Source organism: Ipomoea triloba, chromosome 2, assembly GCF_003576645.1.
Source record: "Ipomoea triloba cultivar NCNSP0323 chromosome 2, ASM357664v1".
Lineage (NCBI taxonomy): Eukaryota > Viridiplantae > Streptophyta > Magnoliopsida > Solanales > Convolvulaceae > Ipomoea > Ipomoea triloba.
Window position 1 is genome coordinate 12,352,899 of NC_044917.1, and position 21,149 is coordinate 12,374,047.

General features: G+C 31.9%; 1 protein-coding gene across 1 annotated transcript; it reads left to right on the forward strand.

The window, feature by feature from the left end:
- Nucleotides 1-13,367: 13,367 nt before the first annotated feature.
- Nucleotides 13,368-16,362, forward strand: LOC116010393 (cyclic dof factor 1-like). Its single transcript, XM_031249781.1, has 2 exons — nucleotides 13,368-13,783; nucleotides 14,683-16,362. Exons 1-2 carry the CDS (start codon nucleotides 13,550-13,552, stop codon nucleotides 15,940-15,942), a joined length of 1,494 nt encoding a protein of 497 aa, XP_031105641.1. The 5' UTR covers nucleotides 13,368-13,549; the 3' UTR covers nucleotides 15,943-16,362.
- Nucleotides 16,363-21,149: the final 4,787 nt, after the last annotated feature.

The window sequence follows — 21,149 nt, forward strand, 5'->3', positions numbered from 1 at the left end:
AAGAAAATAAACATATGTATAATATATTGGTGTAGGAGAATTGTCAAAAAACTTGAAATAAAATTTATCAAGAAACCATTCTAAATAACCAATGACAAATCTAAGACATGTAAAACACACTTTTTCTTAAAACTAATTTGCCTCCTCCTCAAGGTATTAGGAGCGTTGAAGCGTCAATTTTCAAAGATACAATGGATTACATGCATATATTTGAGCACTTAAATATGAACGTTTCAGCAAACTTGAACAACGACACTTTTCATAATTTTAATAAAAAGTGTTGGCAGAATAACGAGAGAAGAAGAGAATGTTTTTAATGGGATAAAAAATTAGAACGTTCAATTCAACACAAAGTACTTTAACGAAAACTTTACTATCAATCTTTATACTCGGGAAAAATAGAACACCATGCTACATAATTCAAACTCCTTAGAAAGTTTAATTGAATGAGAGAGTTTTGGAAGAAAAATTGATAGGATATGAAAGCATGTGTATGTGTTGGCATAATGTACATCTCCACACAGATAAAAATAAGACTTGGAAGTGACAAAATGTCAAAATCAACAGGCCTTCACCTATCGCATTTTTCTTCAATTTAAAATCTTATCACCTCACCACCTGGCCGTCCACCATTTTTAAAAGGCCTTAATTTTAAAATAAAATGTCACTTTTAAGCAACTAATCGCCCAATTAAAACCCTTACTTTTCGCTAATTATTTTTTTATTTCTTTTTAAAGAGAAAAAGTAGAAAACACTCCCCTAATAATCTTTATTATTTTATGCGAAAATGTTGACACCGAAAGACGCAAAAAGGATGTGCCACGTAACCCCTTTTCTTTACGTTGTACGCGTGGAAATTCTTTTTTCTTTTTTTTGAGAATATTATAATTCTCCCCGATGACGGAACACGTGTCGGTCTCTGGAATGTTCAGTTAACAATGTTGGATTAGCGAGGGATGATTTACACGTGTTGTCCACTAAGACGCGTGTCGCGTTGTTAATTGCTGTGGTTAAGACACTAATGTCGAAAATTCAATGTGTTTGTTTTCAACTGCCAACTGACAGCGTGGCTATTCTTTTTCTCTTTTTATTTTGCTTTTCTAATTCTTACTCCATCCGTCACTTTTTTTTTCTTTTTGAAAATATGATACTTTTCTTGCTGAGTTATATGTTTATAGTATTTTTTTTCTCTCAATTATTCATGTATTCACATTTGTCCACTCAGTTATGTTAAAACTAACAATTTTTTCATCTTTTATGTTAAGGACATTTTTACCCTTAAAAATAAGTATAAATATTTCATTTTTTCCAACAAGTTATATTGCTTATATGTATGGATAATCGTCGTTCGGTTCTAACCTAACAGAACATTGTAGCAACTGAATCGAAACAGTAGGGACGGTTCTAGTTATGATTTAGAACCAAAAAAATAAAATAAAATAATTGTTGCATTCAGACTATTTTAAAAATAAGAAATATAATTTACTAAAATAAATAAATTTTGAAATACTTATTTTTTGGAGAAGAATTGATGGGAAAAATAAATAAAATACTTATTTTTTTTAAAGGTAAAAAAATGCTCATTTAACAATAAAAGGGGAGAACTCCACTTTTAACATAACTGAGAGGGCAAATGTAGATACATGAATAATTAAGGAGAGAAAAGTGTTATAAGCATATAACTCAATGGGGAAAATGTCATTTTCTCTCTTCTTCTTCTTCTTTTTTTTTTTTTAAAATAAAAACTTCATCCGTCACTTAATATTGCTTTTTACTAATATTTTTTAGAAAATGGTCAAATAGCTCATAAACTTTACTAAAAAAAATCAATTAGGTTTTTAAACATGTAAAAGTTACAATTAAGTCCTATTACCATGTTATTTTGGTGCATTGAAGTCTAAAACCGGTTAGTGACCTGCAATAGCATGCCACTAGGGTTTCGGCGATGATCCAACACTATTTCGACGATAAACACCAGCGATCGACGACCATGGAACAGTCGGCGGTCACTATTGAAGAAGGCGACCACTAGGTTGCCTTCTCATTAGAAAAGCCGACCATCTAGGTTGCCTTCTACCCGTAGAAAAAGAAGTGGACCAAAATATCTATCAATGGCTCAAAATATCACACGTTAATGCTTACTTAAGCTAGTCACTACCATATCAAATAAAATACTAAACTAATTAATCACAATTTACAAGACTATTTATTTCAATGATGTTATGAATTTAAAAAATAAAATAAAACCTTTTTTAAGAAAAAAAAGTTTATTGATTTTTTTTTTGAAAATTAAGATTAAAAATAATAATGAAATTCTCTCCCGACACTTATTATCAACATTGTTCTCAATGTTTAATTGAATATAAAGAGAATGCAAAAATAAATAAGAATGCAAAAATAAATAAATAAATAAATAAGTAAAAGAATAGAATAAATCCATTTAGGTTGCCTCTTGTTGGCTTGTTTCACTCGTAGTTTAGGCAAGGTTCACTACCACACGGCCTAACTACAAGTCTAAGTAATTAGTCTCACAAATCACTTAGTTTTCTAGTTAAGTGTATAGAAAAACAAGGGACAAACTCGCACATGTTTACAACTAAAGACAACCTTTTGCAAATGCCCAATGACGACCCGATTGTGGAGTGATTGTTGGGAATCAAGAGTAGAAAAATGTCGTAGAAGATTTCTACATTTACTGTGGGCTGGCTTTTCAGATCGAAGAAAGAAGAAAAATTTTGTGACATGTGCGAGACACTGCCTTAAAAGCAATTTGCCTGGTATCGGTCGCTTCCGACTGGCTAACACAGAAACGTTGCGAACTAATTCACAATTAGTCACACGTAATAGCTTAGACTCATAGAGGAGAAGGTGAGAAGAGGAGAAGAGAATAATGAAATGGGATGATTGGAATGCTCTAGGAAGGCATGTATTTATAGCTTATGAAATAACTACCTTCCAAATGTCAGACTCAAAGATCGCGCAAAAAGAACGCAGAGGTAGAGTCATTACAGGCCACGAATTGGAGAAGTTAATTCTGACTCCACAACTTTTAACTCTGGATGGAAAAATTCGCGGAAATCTCGGAAAATAAAATTCGCGGAAATTAAAAGGAATGGGACGCAAAATTTTACTACACTTCGTACGTGTGCAAACCAAATCAAGCAAGCGGCGACGCGAGCGTGGGGTTCCCCCTTTCCTTTCTCTCCATAATAATTCAAATGCTTCATTCAAGATGGTATTAAAAAGGTGGGAAAGTCTTTCCAACAAAAGCAATGTGGGACAAAGACTAGAACTAAAGTTACTCCTTCTTGAATGGGAATTCCAACAATCCTCCACACATTCAAGCAGGAGTAGACCCGGGTAATGTTTGAACAGAACGCGAGAGCTGATCTTAATATCAGTGAGTAAACATGAACTGACACGTAGTGACTTGAGTAACTTACTCCCCAAACGCCCCATGTGCAACCAAATTAAAATTTCCACAGCCTTTGGAGGTGCAGAATAGTCAGTCAAACTGGCAGCCTGAAGTCAGCAAAATCTGCATATGACCTCATACCAAATGTTATCAGTCACTTAATCTAACGGACGATATTTCCATGCCCTTTTTGGTTGGTAGAGATATACTCCAATATTATACTGTTCCTTCAATACTACGGAGTATAATTTAAAGAAATTTATTCTAAAAAAAGAATTTTTGCCAACTAGGAGACAACTATTTACTAACGCAATAATTTTTATTTTATTTTTCAATTGTATATGGATATATGCCAATCATAACTCATTACCACCACTTGTCATAATGGCAAATAAGGTTTTATTTTTATATTTTTGATAAAATAAGAATGTTGAAGAACTAAAATTATTTCTTCACGTGAGTTCATAATAGTTAACAAGTGTTTCTTTTAGTAAAATTAGTTTATAGCTAATTGTTGTTATTATTTAATAGTATATTTGGCTTACCGGAATAATTTTTAAAAGAATAAGAATCATATTTTGTAGAGAATGAAATAGGTAAGGAATAGAATGAAATTTTATTTTATTATTTAATTTATGGAGGAAATAGACTTCAAAAATAGTGCTCCGTATTATAGTGTTTGGTCATTTAATGGATAAAAATGAAATAAACATTGTTGGGCGTCAATCAGGTTGGCTAAGTTCAGTTCCTGCTCGATTCGAGACGTAGTATTGTGGTTTATCATAGAGGGATGTAGTTAAATGGTTAATATCTACATATTTATTATAGTTAATTCCATTTTTGGTCCTAGATTTATAGGTGGCATTCCACTTTTAGTCATTTTTTTTCAAAACATCCACTTTTGGTCCTAGTATTATTGTGACATGACCATTTTTGGTCATCCGTTAAGAAAATCATTGAAATGCTGTTAAATACAATGACATTTTGATCATTTTTATACAAAGTAGGTTGACTCGCTATATTTTTTATGTTTATTTTTTGAAACAAAATCAAAATTGAAGACTGAAATACTCTTGTATTTGACGAAATTTAAACTGTTTTGTTGATGGAGGACCAAAAATGGTTATGCCACTATAATACTAGGATCAAAAGTGGATGTTTTGAAAAAAAAAGGACTAAAAGTGGAATGCCACCTATAAATCTATGACCAAAAATGGAATTAACTCTATTTATTACTAATTGGTCTTAAGTGGATATGACAACCAGATAGCTAAAAAAATCTATGGTTAATCGTCTTGGACTTGCAGCAGTCACAGGATGTGCGACCCAATAAGAAGTAAGCATAGTGTAGCGCGCTGAGATCCAACAAACATTCTAGGTAATCCACCAAGATCCAACAAATATTCTCTATTTAAACGATATATATAATTTTTTGTATACATGTAATTATAATATTGTTGTTGTTGTTATAGAATATACTTTTAATAAATAGAGTAACAAAATAGAAAAGAGCAAATTAAGCATTAAAATGTTGTTTGATGATTAAGAATAACCTAATACCATCCCTTGCAAGGAGAATAGCTTATTTTTAAGAACATTATTCTCATAAATAAAATGACTTACAAAATAGTGGAATATATTTATTTTCAGGAATGGCGGAATGCTATTCCAATTTCATGAATTGAACGTGCAATAAGTTATTAGTTGATTAAATTAATAAAGTGTTTGGTTAACAGCGGATCCGTCGAATTTTGGCGGATTTGACCAACTTTAGCGGTTTGACCGAGTCAAACCGCTAAAGAAGGCGTTTGGTTAACAACAGTTTGGAGCAACGGTTTGCTCCAAACTGCTGAAATCCCAAACGCTGCTAATTGGCGTTTTGGGGAAGAATTTTCTTCCCCAAAACGCCCTCCATTTTATTAAAAAAAAAAAATACTATGTTGTTTAGAAGCCTGCCTCAGGCTTCTCTTCTCTTCTCTTGCCCATTGGTAGGCAAGAGAAGAATAAGGGGCGTTGAGCTCCCTTTTATAAGGGAGCTCAAGGCCCTTTTTTTAACAGCTTACACATCTTTTTACTGTTTTTGTTTTTTTTTTTTTTTTTGGTTTCTTTTTTTTTTGTTTTATTAATTAATATTATTATTATTATTATTATTATTATTATTATTATTACTATTATTATTATTATTATTATTATTATTACTACTACTACTACTACTACAACGGAGTAGTATTATAAGTATACCCTTTTGGTCATTGTACATGTTAACCGCTAATCTAAACGTCTAATTTTACCAAACACATTTTTACAAACCGCTAATACATTCCGCTAGTCAAACTCGCTAATACAATCCTCTATTTGATAACCGCTAACACAACCCGCTACCGCTAACTGCTAACCGCTGATAACCAAACAAGCCCAAAGATAGCTTATTATGAACAAATGAATAATACAAAATCACTTAAAATGATTTTTTTTAAAACAAAAAACCTGAAGGGAAATGTTAATGTCAATACGGATGATAAATATTAAGTAAATTAATCCAATTCTATATATGACTAAAGATTTATCTGATCACTTGGCTTTATGTTAAAATATATAAATTATGAATGCATAATAAGATATTTAAGATTTAAATAAATTTATATAAAATTGAATTCTACAATATGCCATTATTTTTATATTCTTAATAATGCAAAACAAAAGTCATTTACAAAATTAGAAGTACATTTACTTTTGTCCAAGTTAACAAGACAAATTATATATGAAATTAAGCGAAGTCTCATGGTAACAACTTGTATAGAAGGCAAACAAAATCATATTTTGGTCATATTATATATGAAATTAATGAAATTAGGGATGTCAATTGGGCCCGAACTCGATGGGCTAGCCCAAAAAATTCGAAATCGACAGGGTTATAGCCCGAACGGGTTAGCCCGATAAAAAAAAAATTAGCCCGATGATCCGAAACCTATAAGCCCGATGGCCTGATAGGGCTAGCCCGAAATTAAGTGGGTTAGCCCAATAGCCCGAACAATTGAAAACTATTCTTTATTATAAAAGTGATATGAAACATAATATACATGAAATTAATAGGTGAGTTCATCTTTAGTATTTTTTTTTATCACTAGGTACATTTTAAATAAAATTATATATATATATATATATATATATATATATATATATATATATATATATATATATTTATTTATTTATTTATTTATTTATTTATATTATATAAATTATATATATATAAATTTTATTGGAAATTCATTCTAGTAAATTCACTGGAATAAATTTCCAGTTTGGAATTTCATTCCAAAATTCTGGAATGGAATTCCAGTTTTGGAAATTCATTCCAGAAATTTTTCCAGTTCTAGTTCTGAAAATTCATTCCAGTTTCCAGTTCTAGAATTAAAATTATGGTTTTTTATTTTTTTATTTTAATTTGTTTGAATTGTTAATTTGTTAGGTTGGTATTTAATATTTAGATATTAGATTTTGGATTTGGGTTATGTGATGTTTCATGCATAGTTATTATGACGCTTCGTTAAGTGTGGCGCCCCTTGACCGCCTTATCGCCTAGGAAATGTTAAAATTTGGGGTTTTTAAACCGAACCGAACATCAAACCGAAACCGAACCGTTGTAATTGTATTTGTTAAATTTTAATGTGCCAATGCTCATCTGGTTGACTCGTTCTAACTTTTAATGTTCTATCGAATATTCAAATGTAAGTATTCATTTATCTTTTGATTTAAATTTTAAAGTGTCAATGCTCATCCGGTTGACCCGTTCTATCGAATCTGGATCTGGTTGACAACTTGACCCGTTTTATCGAATGTAAGTATTCATTTTCGATTTTAGTTCAAATAATCTAGCCCGCCCGATAAGCCCGACAACCCGAATTTTAGAGTTAGGGCTAACCCGAATCCGAGAATAAAATAATAATTAATCGACAACCCGAATCCAATAAGCCTGACAATCCGACAGGACTAGCCCGAAACCGACAGGGCTGACTCGATTGACATCCCTAATATTATACATGCAATTAACGAAATTTTAAACATTAAGAAGTTAAAACAATAATTACTAATTTACCAAAACCCAATGGGGTAGCTCAAGTGGCAAGCGAGCTCTCTTTGTGGGTACAAATTCTGGGAGAACCTGGGTTCGATACCGATAGGTGAAGATTTCCCCTAGGCCAGCTTACATCTCCTCCCGGATCCCATTAAACGGACAGAGAAATACCAAAAAAAAAATGTTGAATTTGGTTTTTTTTTTTTTCCTATTTTACCCTATAAAATGTTGGTTTAATGGTTTGTTGAAATGAATGGTTCATATTATTTTAATTTTAGTATTTTTTTTCCTATTTTACCCTATATTATGTCATTTACTTTTCCTAAATACCTCTTGCATTCCGTTAGTGTAAACTTTAGTAATGAAATACTCCGTTAACTATTCTTTGGTCAATTAATTAGAATCACACATTGAGCATTAAAGAAACGGTACCCCTAATTTACAATATATATTCAATATAGATGAGAAACTATGGCTATTATCATTGTTTCTTTGCGGAAGGAGGATTTGGTTATGTTTTTGAAGGTGCACTACGCCAATGCACTAAAATTGCAGTGAAGCACACCAGGGGACTAGATCAAATCAAGAATTCATTTATGGCGAAAGTGGCAACAAGAGGAAGCATGAATCATGCCAATTAATTAATAGTTTTATGTGTTGTAAAAACTATGCTTGGGTACTATCTAGTGATTGTGCTTCTCTCTAAAACTTCTAATGCACCAGTAACCGAACATTTCTGCCACAGATCATAGTTATACATTCTTGAAATATTTATTTTTATGAAAATTTTGATAATCTTGCATTGATATACTCCATGATACCGAATGATACTTTAATAAATTCTGAAACACTAATTTAAAAATTACACATTGGGCATTAGTCATTTGCGCAATGCGTGTGTGGTAACTAGTAGCTTTATAAGTATCATGCAAGGTTCTTAGGGTGCGTTTGATTCGCACATGAGAATCAGAATGAGAATGAGAATCAAATACTTGGTAAAGGTAATGTGGTTTGGTGAAAGTATTTTGCATGTTCGGTAGTTGGGTGAAATTAGAATGATTACCATATTGATATTAGGTTGTGTATGACTATATGATGTGAATAAATGTTTTAAGTATACAAAAACAAAAAGTCAAGACAATTGATCCTAATATATATAATGACATCCAAAGCATCATATGAACAAAAAATCAAAACAAAAATCTAAAAGTACTAATTCAAACTTAAAAGTTAGATTACCAATAAGATGAAATGATACCCTTTTTAATTAGGGAATGAGATTTTTAATTGATAGGGTAATCAAATCTTATAATTGTGTTTTAAAAAGTTGTTAACTAAACACTAAATATGATTTGATTCTCATTCCTAGTATGTAAACCCATGAATCAAACACACCCTTAGACCATCTAGGTTAATCAATCTACTAATTCTACCTCCATGCATAAATAAATGTTAATTTTAGTATTTATTTGCTCCATCTCACTAAATTTTCATCTAAGTTTGATGTACATACATAAGTATATACTGTATTATCAAGCAAAAAATTTGGATATTAATTAGAAACTACGTATTATATACTACTAGCTAGTTCCAAAAGATCTAAAATGTTTTTTAATGATACGATTTAAAATATTAATTAATGTTAGATGATATTGACTTTCAAGTAACAAATTAAAACATCAACTATTTTGGGGACGAAAAGAGTAATTAATTATTATTATTATCTAAATCTAAAAACATAATAAGTATTAATCAAAGTTATATCCCTCATTTATGTCCATATTTTTAGTGCTAACTATTTTGTACATTATATTTTTAGAGTTGTACTATACAATTCTTTGGACAAAAATACATTTATCGTTAGAGTTTTTTCCCAAAATGGTCCCTCGACTATTGTTCATTCTCAATTTTGCATTTCGACTTTCAATTGCACCTAATGTGGTCCCTCGACTTTCAAAAACTCACCCAATTTGGTCCTCCGTTACATATTCCGTCAAATCAAAGTTAAAATGGAGGGTATTTTCGTCCATTTACCTATTATTAGCCTAATAAACATTGAGAAATAGTTGAGGGACCATTTTGAGAATAGTCAAGGGACCATTTTGGGAAAAACTATTTTACTTTTTTCATTTTTGTTTATTTTCATTTTTTTGACTCTATAAAATTAGAATTTCTATACATTTTTTTCTTACAAATATAAATAGTTAAAATCGCGCAATCCAACCTCAAAATTTTTAACTTTCTTTACAGACTTTTACCCTCTAAATATACAAACTATTCCTATGAAGTTTTACAATAAGTTCCGTAAATTTCATAAATACTCATATACTTTTTATTTATTTATTTATTTATTTATTTTTTATGTTCATAGACAATCAATCACTATGTATCACATTAAATATTACTTTTACCATTGAAAATAATATATATTTTTTCAAGCGTAGACACCCAAAGAGTGTAAAATGTAGGGAAAATATTGGATCGAAAGGTAAATTTTTCTAGTAAACTTCTCAGGTGAGCCGAAAAGTAAAATCTCGTCAATGTTTCCTGCAATATTTTCTGTATTTGATTTCGAAATAATTATTAAATTTTATATTAATTTACATTATTTAAGATATTGTATAACATCTTTTATATGTTTTCCTCTTCTTATTTTTTTTTATTAATTATTAATTATTAAGGCAAATATAATTTATTTTGTAATGTGGACACATTATTTTTAATAATTTTGATTTAATTAAATTATACCTTAATTATAAAAATCCTACCTAATAATTTTAGTATACTACACGGGACACAATAATTATTATAAATAATGTTTAATAATTGTCAATTTGTATTCAACAAAAAAATTTATAGTTAATTTTTAAGTCAATCATAAAATCTTTTGTGCTGTGGGCACATTATTTTTAATTATTTGAGTTTAATAATATTATATCTTATTTATAAAAAAATTCAAAGTAATATATTTAGTACTACAGATGTGACTAAGAATTATTTTAATCGGTGCTTAAAAAATGAGTATTTATGAAATTTACAAAACTTATTGTAAATCTGCATATGAATAGTTTGTATATTTAGATAGAGGAAAAAAGTCTGTAAAAAAGTTAAAAATTTGTAGGATGGATTGCACGATTTTAACTATTTATATTTGTAAGAAAAAAATGTATAGAAATTCTAATTTTATAGAGTCTAAAAAAATGAAAATAAACAAAAATAAAACAAATAAAATAGTTTTTCCCAAAATGGTCCCTTGACTATTCTCAAAATGGTTCCTCAACTATTTCTCAATGTTTATTAGGCTAACAATAGGTAAATGGACGAAAATACCCTCCATTTTAACACTGATTTGACGGAATATGTAACGGATGACCAAATTGGGTGAGTTTTTGAAAGTCGATGGACTACATTAGGTGCAATTGAAAGTCGAAATGCAAAATTGAGAATGAGCAATAGTCGAGGGACCATTTTGGGAAAAAACTCTTTATCGTTATAACTTCTGTTATTTTTTCTATTAACTTTAGCATGCACATGCATCCATTGTATCTTTTCTTATATTATTTAATGATAATAATATTTGTAGACATTATATATTAGATTAATATACTAAATATTTTTTTCATTTACATTTTAATTAATAAGAATTTATTAATTATTTTTTAAAATATAAATATTAGGCATATATTTTTGCCTTATAATAAAACTCATAGTTCAATATAAAAAATTTTGACCATTTATATAATTTCATTAATGAAGAAAAACGTTTCGTGGTAGCCCATTGATTAGGTCAAATGTTTGACTCTCATCAAGTCCTTAGGCTGCTAAAGTTCTAGCCACCAATTAATAATTATACTTTAGTCTATGGTATTAATAAATGCATTTATTCAAATAAGAAAAAAAATAAATAAAATAAAGATATATGAAGTAAAGCACACCAATAAATTCTATGGGAAGGGCTAGCATCTAGGGGCAACTTGGTAAATTCATAATCATTTTCTTCTGTTTGTGCTGCATTTTTTTTTTTTTGCTTAGTTGATTATTGACTAAAGAAAAATTTTATTTTCTCTTACTAAAATTATTTACAAAATAAATAATTTTAGTAAGAGAAAATCTTCTTTATACAAACTATTTTGAGATAGAATGAATATAAAATAAGTGATTTTTATCACTTTTTGTCTAAACATTAAACTAAAATAAATAAGACAATTAGACTAATTACTTGTAAATAATTTACGGAGTAAAAGCATTTCTAACAAATATTTTTGGATGGTTTTTTTTTTTTTTTGTGGGACCATGCATATGTGATGGAGAGAGAAAGCGGAGAGTAAAAATTTGTGATCTTTGCCGAAAATATTTATTTTTTGTTTCAACATTGGACTTCACCTAAAAAATCAAAACAGTCGACTGGTGCACGTGAGGCGCACTAGAAGCTCCTAGCCGGACATGTTAACCACCTTTTTTTTTATTTTTTATTTTTTCTGAAAACTAATTTTTCTTTTTATTTTTTATTTTTATTTATTCTTCCCTCCCAATAATCCTGAATAAAGCAGCCATTATTTAAGGGAAGATACACAGTACTGAAAAGGCAGGCAGTTGAGACAAAACTTGACTACCGTGCACTGCGTGGCGGCTTATGATTAGCGAGCCTGACTAATGTGCGCGCTGCGTGTCTTTCTGTCATTCTCAAAAGTTCAGCTCTATCTTCTAACCAACCAATAAGCTTCTTCCATGTCACTGGGACAGTATCAGTTTCTGTGCAACCCCGAGGTGCTAGATTTGTGGGTGCACCCACTTTCCATGCAACTAACGAATCAGCTACCTGTAACTGTCCAACCTTATTATTAATTAATGATATTATTAAATATAAACTTTAAATTTAAATTAATGCTACTCATCTTTCTTCCGTGTACTTCAAATTTTATATATATAATCAAGAGAAAAAAGGTTAAAATAATTTGTTCCCTACAACATTATAAAGCTTTAAATCTTTTTTATTAGTTTACTTTAAAATTTTATATTTGAGATATTGACTTACGAGGATGGTAGAATCCTAGTTTGTAGCATGATTTTTTTTCCTTGTGTAAAAAAAACAAGGAAAAGTATAATTATTTTTAAGGGAAGAGTGTTTTTAGTCTGCCAATTATCCTCAACTAAAAAATTTGAAAGTATATTCTAGGTGAAATCCATATTATGATCTTAATTGGCAAGGACCATAAGGAGTTAAACCAGGATCGACTCAAATCAATAAGAATAGATAACTCTCATGGGCAGTCAAACTTAGAACCTTATGGTTACTAAACTAACTCGATTGCGATTTTTTTAGTTTCCTTTTTGTAAATCATATTGATAATATTCTCGCGAAGAGTCAAACTTAAAACTTAATGATAATCAAACTAATTGTCTGACCAACTTAATTAGAATTGTTCCTAATCTTAATCGTTTTTGCTTAGTAACAGTTGTGCTAATTTATATTGGCTGAGATACTCAAAAAAAAAAAAAAATATTGGCTGAGATACTAGCATAGTGCTCATGACACGTTACGTTGCCTTGTGCTCAAATGACATCTTTATCTCTTTCCTTGGGGATGTCACATGATTAAATCTGGACTTTAAATTGTAACAGATATATATTATTTTGTAATAGAGTCAATAATATTAAAAAGAAAGCAAAATGGTAATTATTTCAATTTTAGAAATATAATGGTAAGATATTGAGTTTAATAATAAAAAATGGTGAAGAATGTAGAGAAGGGAAAAGATTTTATGTATTAAGTATAAGGGCCACAAGAAAACTTGTGGCTGAGAAAATGAATGGGGCGGTGACGTGGCACCCACATTCTCCCTCTCCCTCTTTTAATTAAACGCCCCGATCAAAATCACAGTCCTTAGCATAGCCAACGAGGCCTTTTTAAATTTTAACAAATACAATCACTCTCCCCAAACGCCCCCTTAGCTATTTTCTTCCTTTCTTTTTTACGTTTCCCAAACCCCACTCGCCGCCGCCCACGGCGGAGCGTTGCTAAACCACTAATTCATTTTTTGTGTACCGAGAAAGAAAAAATGAGAGAAGTGAAGGACTCGGAGATCAAGCTGTTCGGCAAGAAGATTGCCTTGCCGGAGAACGGCAGGGTGGTGCTCTTCGACGGCGCCGGCGAATACGCTGAGTCATGTGAAAACGACTGTGGCTCCGAGCGCGATCGCTGCTCGGATGACAGCAAACTCAACGGTAGCGCTGGGAAGGGAGGAGCTGATGTTGACGAAATTGATACACAAAAGCCAGAGGATGATGATAAGGTAATACTCCGTATTCGATAATATAATTCCGGAAATTGGATGAGGACATGAAATTCAATAATCTAATTCCGAAAATGATACGCATAAGTAAAATTTCAATAGTTTAGTTTAATCTCTACTGATAGAATACGGGTTTTCCTTTCTGTTAAGTTAATGGGATTTCAAACTTTTCAGAGTGGTTCTGATTTCATAATTTTGGGGTCTTTCTGTTTAATTGGCAGATTGAATTGTATAATAAAAATCTTTTTTTCTTTTTTGCTTAATTAGTTTCAGAATTATTGAATTATCTGTAGCTAATTTGTAATTGCTGATTTTTCAGTGTTTTAAAATCATTTTAAGACTTCAATTAATCTATAATCTTCAAATAGTTGATCTAATAGCAACATCAATCTTAAGGCTATCAGCCAGAAAGCTGGAAAAAGTTTTTTAAGTTATCAGTACGGCCTTTCTCTCTGACAGAGAGTGTATGGATTCTGCTAACTTGAAAGTTGAAAGTGCGCTTGCTTGGTTGTTTGCTTCTGGAAGTTTCCACTTCCACCATGGCTCCAAGAGTATATGTCTGTGCTAGTTCCTGAATTGATGGCATCACTTGCTATTCACATCTCATGTTTATGCTTAGTTGAGTGTGTTTACTATATATGTTAATGCTTATTTCCTATGTACCTATCAGTTTATCACTATAAGTTAAGTGGTGTTTTTCTTTGTGATTTTTGGTGTTTTTTAGTCTTTTGGTATATCTTGTAGCTTTACCAGATATAGGTAGATAGAATCAGCTTCTCTGCATTGTTGTCTTTGCCATTTTAGTAGTGCCACTTCTTGGTAGTTTGTGTTCTGTTTTAGGGCGTTATTTATAGCAATTTGAGAGGCAACTCATAGAATGTTTGTGTTCATTTTCTTAGGAACTTTTATCAGAAGAGTTTTCTGAAGAGAAAGATCAAGATCAGGACATGGATGAGTTAGAGAGTACTAAGAATGAGTCAGAATCAGACAACAATGTCAAAACTCCCCCTGCTGATGAAGACTCTCCTTCGCCAAAAACTTCCAAGACTGAAAATGATCAAACTGAAACAAACAATTCACAGCAGAAAACTCTGAAGAAACCTGATAAGATTCTCCCTTGCCCTCGTTGCAATAGTATGGATACAAAGTTCTGTTACTACAACAATTACAATGTCAACCAACCGCGTCACTTCTGCAAGAGTTGCCAGAGGTACTGGACTGCCGGGGGTACCATGAGGAATGTGCCGGTGGGGGCTGGTCGTCGCAAAAACAAAAATTCTGCGTCTCATTGCCGTCATATTACCATCACTGAAGCCCTCCAAGCAGCACGGATTGATGCTCCAAATGGATTTCACCATCCAACATATAAACCCAATGGCACTGTCCTGTCCTTTGGTCCTGAATCACCACTTTGTGAGTCTATGGCATCTCTTTTGAATCTTGCTGATAAAAAGGTGCCAAATGGGATGCGGAACGGTTTCTACAAGCATGAACAGGGGAATTCTCCTAATAAAGTTGGAGAAAATGGGGATGATTGCTCTAGTGTGTCCTCAGTCACTACTACAAGTTCTGTGGCAGGAGGTAAAAATCTCCCCCAAGAGGCAGTTATGCCAAATATAAATGGCTTTCCTACCCCGGTTCCTTGCCTTCCTGGAGTCCCCTGGCCTTTCCCATGGAATGCGGCAGTTCCTCTGCCAGCCATTTGCCCCCCTGGATTTCCTATGCCGTTCTGCCCTGCACCTTATTGGAATTGCGTAGTTCCTGGTCCATGGAGTCTTCCTTGGTTGGCTCCACCATCTCCAACTGCAAACCAAAAGGCATCAAGTTCCTCTCCTAATTCTCCCCTAGGGAAGCATTCTAGGGAAGGGGAGTTGCTTAGTCCCAACAATCCTGAGGCTAAAGAATCATCTGAACAAAAGAGCTCTGGAAATTCAGTTTTGGTTCCAAAAACTTTGAGGATTGATGATCCTGATGAAGCTGCAAAGAGTTCAATATGGTCAACACTTGGGATAAAATATGATTCCATTAGCAGGGGTGGGCTTTTCAAGGCCTTGCAACCAAAAAGTGATGAAAAGAGTCACACAGCAACTCCTCCTTCAGCATTGCAGGCTAATCCTGCAGCACTATCTAGATCTCTCAGCTTCCAGGAAAGCGCCTAAAGTGGGACTTGGAAGACTGTCCAATTCAGAACTTGGCTACTTTTTTTTTTACAACTTTTACCTCCTTAAAAGTGCATCTTTGTTCCAGGAAAGCGCCAACAGTGGGATATAAAATGTGCAGAGACGAGACGCTAAATTCCCTGAAAGCCACAGCCTCTAGTTAAACTGGAAAGTGACTTGGGAAAGCTAATGTTAAACCTAATGTTATCCTAGAACAATGGTGCCTTTTTTTGTTGTACTAGATGGGTGTGTTTTCATGTATATAACTTCATACAGCTGACAGTAGAATGGGAAGGAGTGAGATATTAGACTAGACCTTATATATGTTGTAACTATTCTCAAAGTGGCTTTTTTGTTTTGTGGGTATTTTCTTAGTGGTTTGAATAAAAGTGAACTCTCTTGGAGATTCTGCATTCTCTAGATTTGTATTGATCCTCTTCTTGATGGCTACTTCCAAGTATATTAGCAGATTGGCTTAAGAATAGATGACCAAATCCCAGCAAAAGAGTTTCAAACATTGTCCTAGTTAGAAAATATTCTAGTAGCACAGTGCAATTTAGATTGGGAAATTATATAATCATTAAAAGGTTAAAACTTAGAGTGTTGAAATCATATGATTTCTCTTTTTGACTAAACTTGGGTTGAAGTGGTGTTGTATTGTGGTCAATACATGCCAGTGCCACCAGGCTTTGAAATTCTGTAATGCCCCATTTTATGCATAGAGGAGCTTTTTAGAAATCTAGAAAAAGGCAAGCATGCTTTCCTTTTCAAGTACAGGCAATGACACAACTTGCAAAAAGAAGGTGGAAAGATGATATATGAAAGTTCATTTCCCCCCTTTCCTTTTCCTCTCCTGGCCCTAGGGGACCACAACAGATAAGCAACTTATAAATTTTCTTTTTCTCATTTTCTTTTCTAATTATCCAATCATATATAAGGATTTTATATATATAAAAAATCAAATAATCACTATTACTATTCATCTTACAACATTTTTTATTCACCGAATAAACTTTGATAAAATATGAATGTTATTCTATAAGAATAGAATAGACAAGAAATAGAGTAGGAGTTATATATTTCATTGTTTAATTTGTGGAATGAATAGATTTCAGAAATTGTGTTATAATATTTGATTAGTTTAAGGAATAAAAACACAGTGACATTTTCATAAATAACTTGAACTTTAAGTGCAAGTAATAACACTATGGAGTGCACTTAGTAGCATCATAGAAAGCATCGCGCAAGAGAGAACTAGGAACCAATCAGATCCGTCCATCTGGCCGAAAAGATCTAACAGCTTTAAAGCAAGGAAAGAGATAAAAATGCGGTGACACTTTCGTAAATAATTTGAACTTTAAGTGCACGTAATAACACTATGGAGTAACCCAATGGGGTAGTTCAAGTGGCAAGTGAGCTCTCTTTGTGGGGAAGAATTTCGGGAGAACCTCGGTTCGATTCCAACAAGTGACGATTCCCTCTTGGCCAGCTCACTCTTAAACGTCGGAAGAAAGACCCGGTGGATTTACCCAAAAAAAATAACACTATGGAGTGCACTTAGTAACATCATAGAGTGCTTTTTAATTTTTTCTATTTGGTTTAAGGGTCACTTTTTACTATTTAAGAGATTAAATTTTATGGTTTAGTTTTGGATTTAGTGTTCTAGATTTATCCGCAGAGGCGCTGTGCGGTTTTACTTATTTGCACTTTATAGTGTTGTTACTTACACTTTAAAGTTTGAGTTATTTACAAAAATATTACCATATTTTTTTTCTATAATTGCTTATGATCCATTAGATCTTTCAAGATGTATAACATTGATTAGTTCCTAGTTTTCTCCTGAACAGCAGTTCTCACAGGAGCGCGCGCGTGACACACACACACACACAAAGTGAGAACTAATAGTATTGTGAGAGCGTGCAGACTAATCTCATTCGTCCATCTACGATGATCAAGGATTGAAAATTATAGAAAAAATACGGTGATATTTTTATAATTATGGTGGTGAATTTGGAAATAGTTGATAGTGCTTCCATCGATAAGTGATAGTGAACTCATGATTTATAATTAGTGCACTCACGCGTGTGCATTATTAGTTATCCGTGGATGCACTATCATGTGTTTCCAAATGCACTATCATGTGTTTCCAAATGCACTATCATAATTACTATAGACATGGAAATTTTGACAGGATTAAACTAGTTAATTGTATTGGACCGCATATTATTTGAGCTTGTATATCAATTACTTAAATTAATTTGGGTTATGTTATTTGCCTAATTAATTTAATTATTTGATAAAGATTTAGTCAAATTAAATATTATTATTTAAGATATTATAGTTGTGATAGGATCATGAACCTAGACATTATGGTGGCTAAATACATTTTGGATAACTCTTTATATTATCTCAAATATTTATTTATTAATTTGGGATAATATCAAAAGTTTGAGATAAAGCAGTCATTATACCGTGGATCGCGGTCACTGATACTACAGTTCATCTCAAAAGATATTGCCTTACATTTGTTTTTATATTATCGAAAAAAACTGTAGTTATATCGAAATGTAACTGTAGTTGTGTTGAAATGTGACTGCAGTGTATATGAACCGATACTGAATAACAGTTTCAGATTTGTGTTTTTATATTATCGAATGAAACCGTAGTTATATCGAAACGTAACTGTAGTTGTGTTGAAATGTAACTGCAGTGTATATGAACTGATATTGAATAACAGTTTCACATTTGTGTTTTTATAGTATCGAATGAAACTGTAGTTATATCGAAATGTAACTGCAGTTGTGTTGAAATGTAGCTACAGTGTATATGAACTGAAAGTGAATGGCGCGGAACGGAGGTCGTTTCATCTGTCTGTTTTCATTAATCAAAACGACGTCGTTTTGATGCGCGGTCCACAATCCGTTGTGGACCGCGATCCACGATATAATTTGGGAGTCTCACATTCTCACCCCTATAAATAGAGGCATTTATTTCATTCCAAGCATCACTTGAAGTTCCACTCTATTTCTCTCTGGAGTAGACACACTTGTTGAAGATCCCTCAGAAGTCATGGAGAAGCTCTGCAGGAATACATACTACATACTGAAGCTTTGCAAAAGTGGGCTGAGGGTCAAACATTCAAGTGTTCAAGTAAGCTAAACTGGAATGAAGATCAAGTCAATTTAAAACTGGAGGCCTTTTAACGAAGATTAAGCAACAAATCAGGCCTTCATTGAAGAACAAGCTGCATTCCGGAGGACCGAGGATCAAACATTCAAGTGTTCAAGTAAGCTAAATTGGAATGAAGATCAAGTCAATTTAAGACTGGAGACCTTTCAACGAAGACTAAGCAAAAAATCAAGCCTTCATTGAAGAACAAGCTGCATTTCGGAGGCCCTTCAGTTAAACGTTCAAGTGTTCAAGCAAGTCAGTGAAGAATTAGAGGACTTTCTTGATAAAGATTTTGTACCCGCACTTTTGAATATATATATATATATACTAGTAAATTACCTGTGCGATGCACGGATAAATTTTTTTTTATTATATATTTAAATAATAAAATTAATGATTTCGAATATATATATATATATATATATATATATATATATATATATACATTAGTATTTTGTACGCGCGATGCGCGAAAACTCATGCCCAATATTAAAACATTAATAAATACAAATAATTAAAATTTATAATTCGAATTACATATACACAAATAATATATGCATTTTATACACACATATATGATTTACCATTAATAGAAATTTAATTAAAATATGATCAACCATTAAATTAATTATATAATGATTTTAATAAAATGATAATTAAAGAATAGGAAAAAGCTATGATAGATATAGGTGTATGGTAATAATGATGGAGTTAAAATTAACAGTGTTATAACGGTGTAAGGGTAGTGTTGTAATACAAGAATGTAGTAGGGACATTTTTGTCTAATAACATTGAAGTGTACAACATTTAAAGCAAAATGTATACATTTATTAGCATAAAAAAGAGGGACATAAATCAAGGATATAACCTTGATTGAGACTTATTATGTTTTTAGATATATATATATATACTAGTAAATTACCCCTGTGATGCAAGTCAGTGAAGGTTTAATTGAGCTTTTTTAATGTTGAAGTGTTTAATTGAACTTTTGGATAATGTTTGAGGGCTTATTTTACCATTTTTCCATTTATTTTTAACTTATTCGGTGAAACAAACATGGTGTTTGTTTCTTATGAAAGCAAAGAGCAAGAAAGTTAATGATATACAGAATCTATTAATAAATACATGTGTCTCCATTTCATTGAAATCTGAAAGAGTTTCCAAAGATTGAGTGGGGAACTCTACAACAGTACAACATATAAATAAGGAAAAGTTATTTATATCAAATATTTTTGTATCATTTAATATGTGAAAATCGTTATTTTTTTTATTTTTCTTAATTTACCTTTTGACATAATAATAAAACTCTTTATATTTATTAATTGTTCATAAATTGAGCACAAAAGATTTATCCACTTTAGATATAATCCTCACACTATCACTGTAAAGTTTCAAATCTTGTTCTCTTCTTTTAAATATTACCTACTGAACCAGTAAGCTTAGTCTCTTCTCTCATATATGTCTTGTGATATATTTATGGATTAATTAATGTTATTACAAACAAATGTGATGAAATATATATAAAATCCAATACAAAAAACATTTGTCGCCTTTCATTCCAAAAGGTTGAATCCCCAACCCCAAGACCCCCCACGCTTGAGAGGATGTAAAAATCATGGAGCTTCCTTCACTTTGAGAGGTTACACCCACAATGTCGCTGAGACTCAATCTCTAATCTTTTTTATCAAATTTTACCCCTGTGATCAACTGAGTTCTCCAGGCTATCACAAACAACATTTGTTGCCTTACAATTAGGGGAAAAGGATTAATTTCCAAGGAGTTGTTGATGTGGACAGTTGAAAGTTGAAATTGGGTGTGGTGGGCACTTGAGAGAGAATACCAAACAATATGTGCACTGTGCAGGCAGTGCCAGAGAGAATTGATAAGTACAAAACATGGAGATATTTTGGGTTGGTTTAAACAAATGTAAGCCACATATTTAGTTTGCCTTGGGGACCACATCCACTTAATGGCAAATATGCTTTTGTCATTCACATTCTTCAACTTTTTTCCTTTTTTTTTTTTTTTGCCCTTTC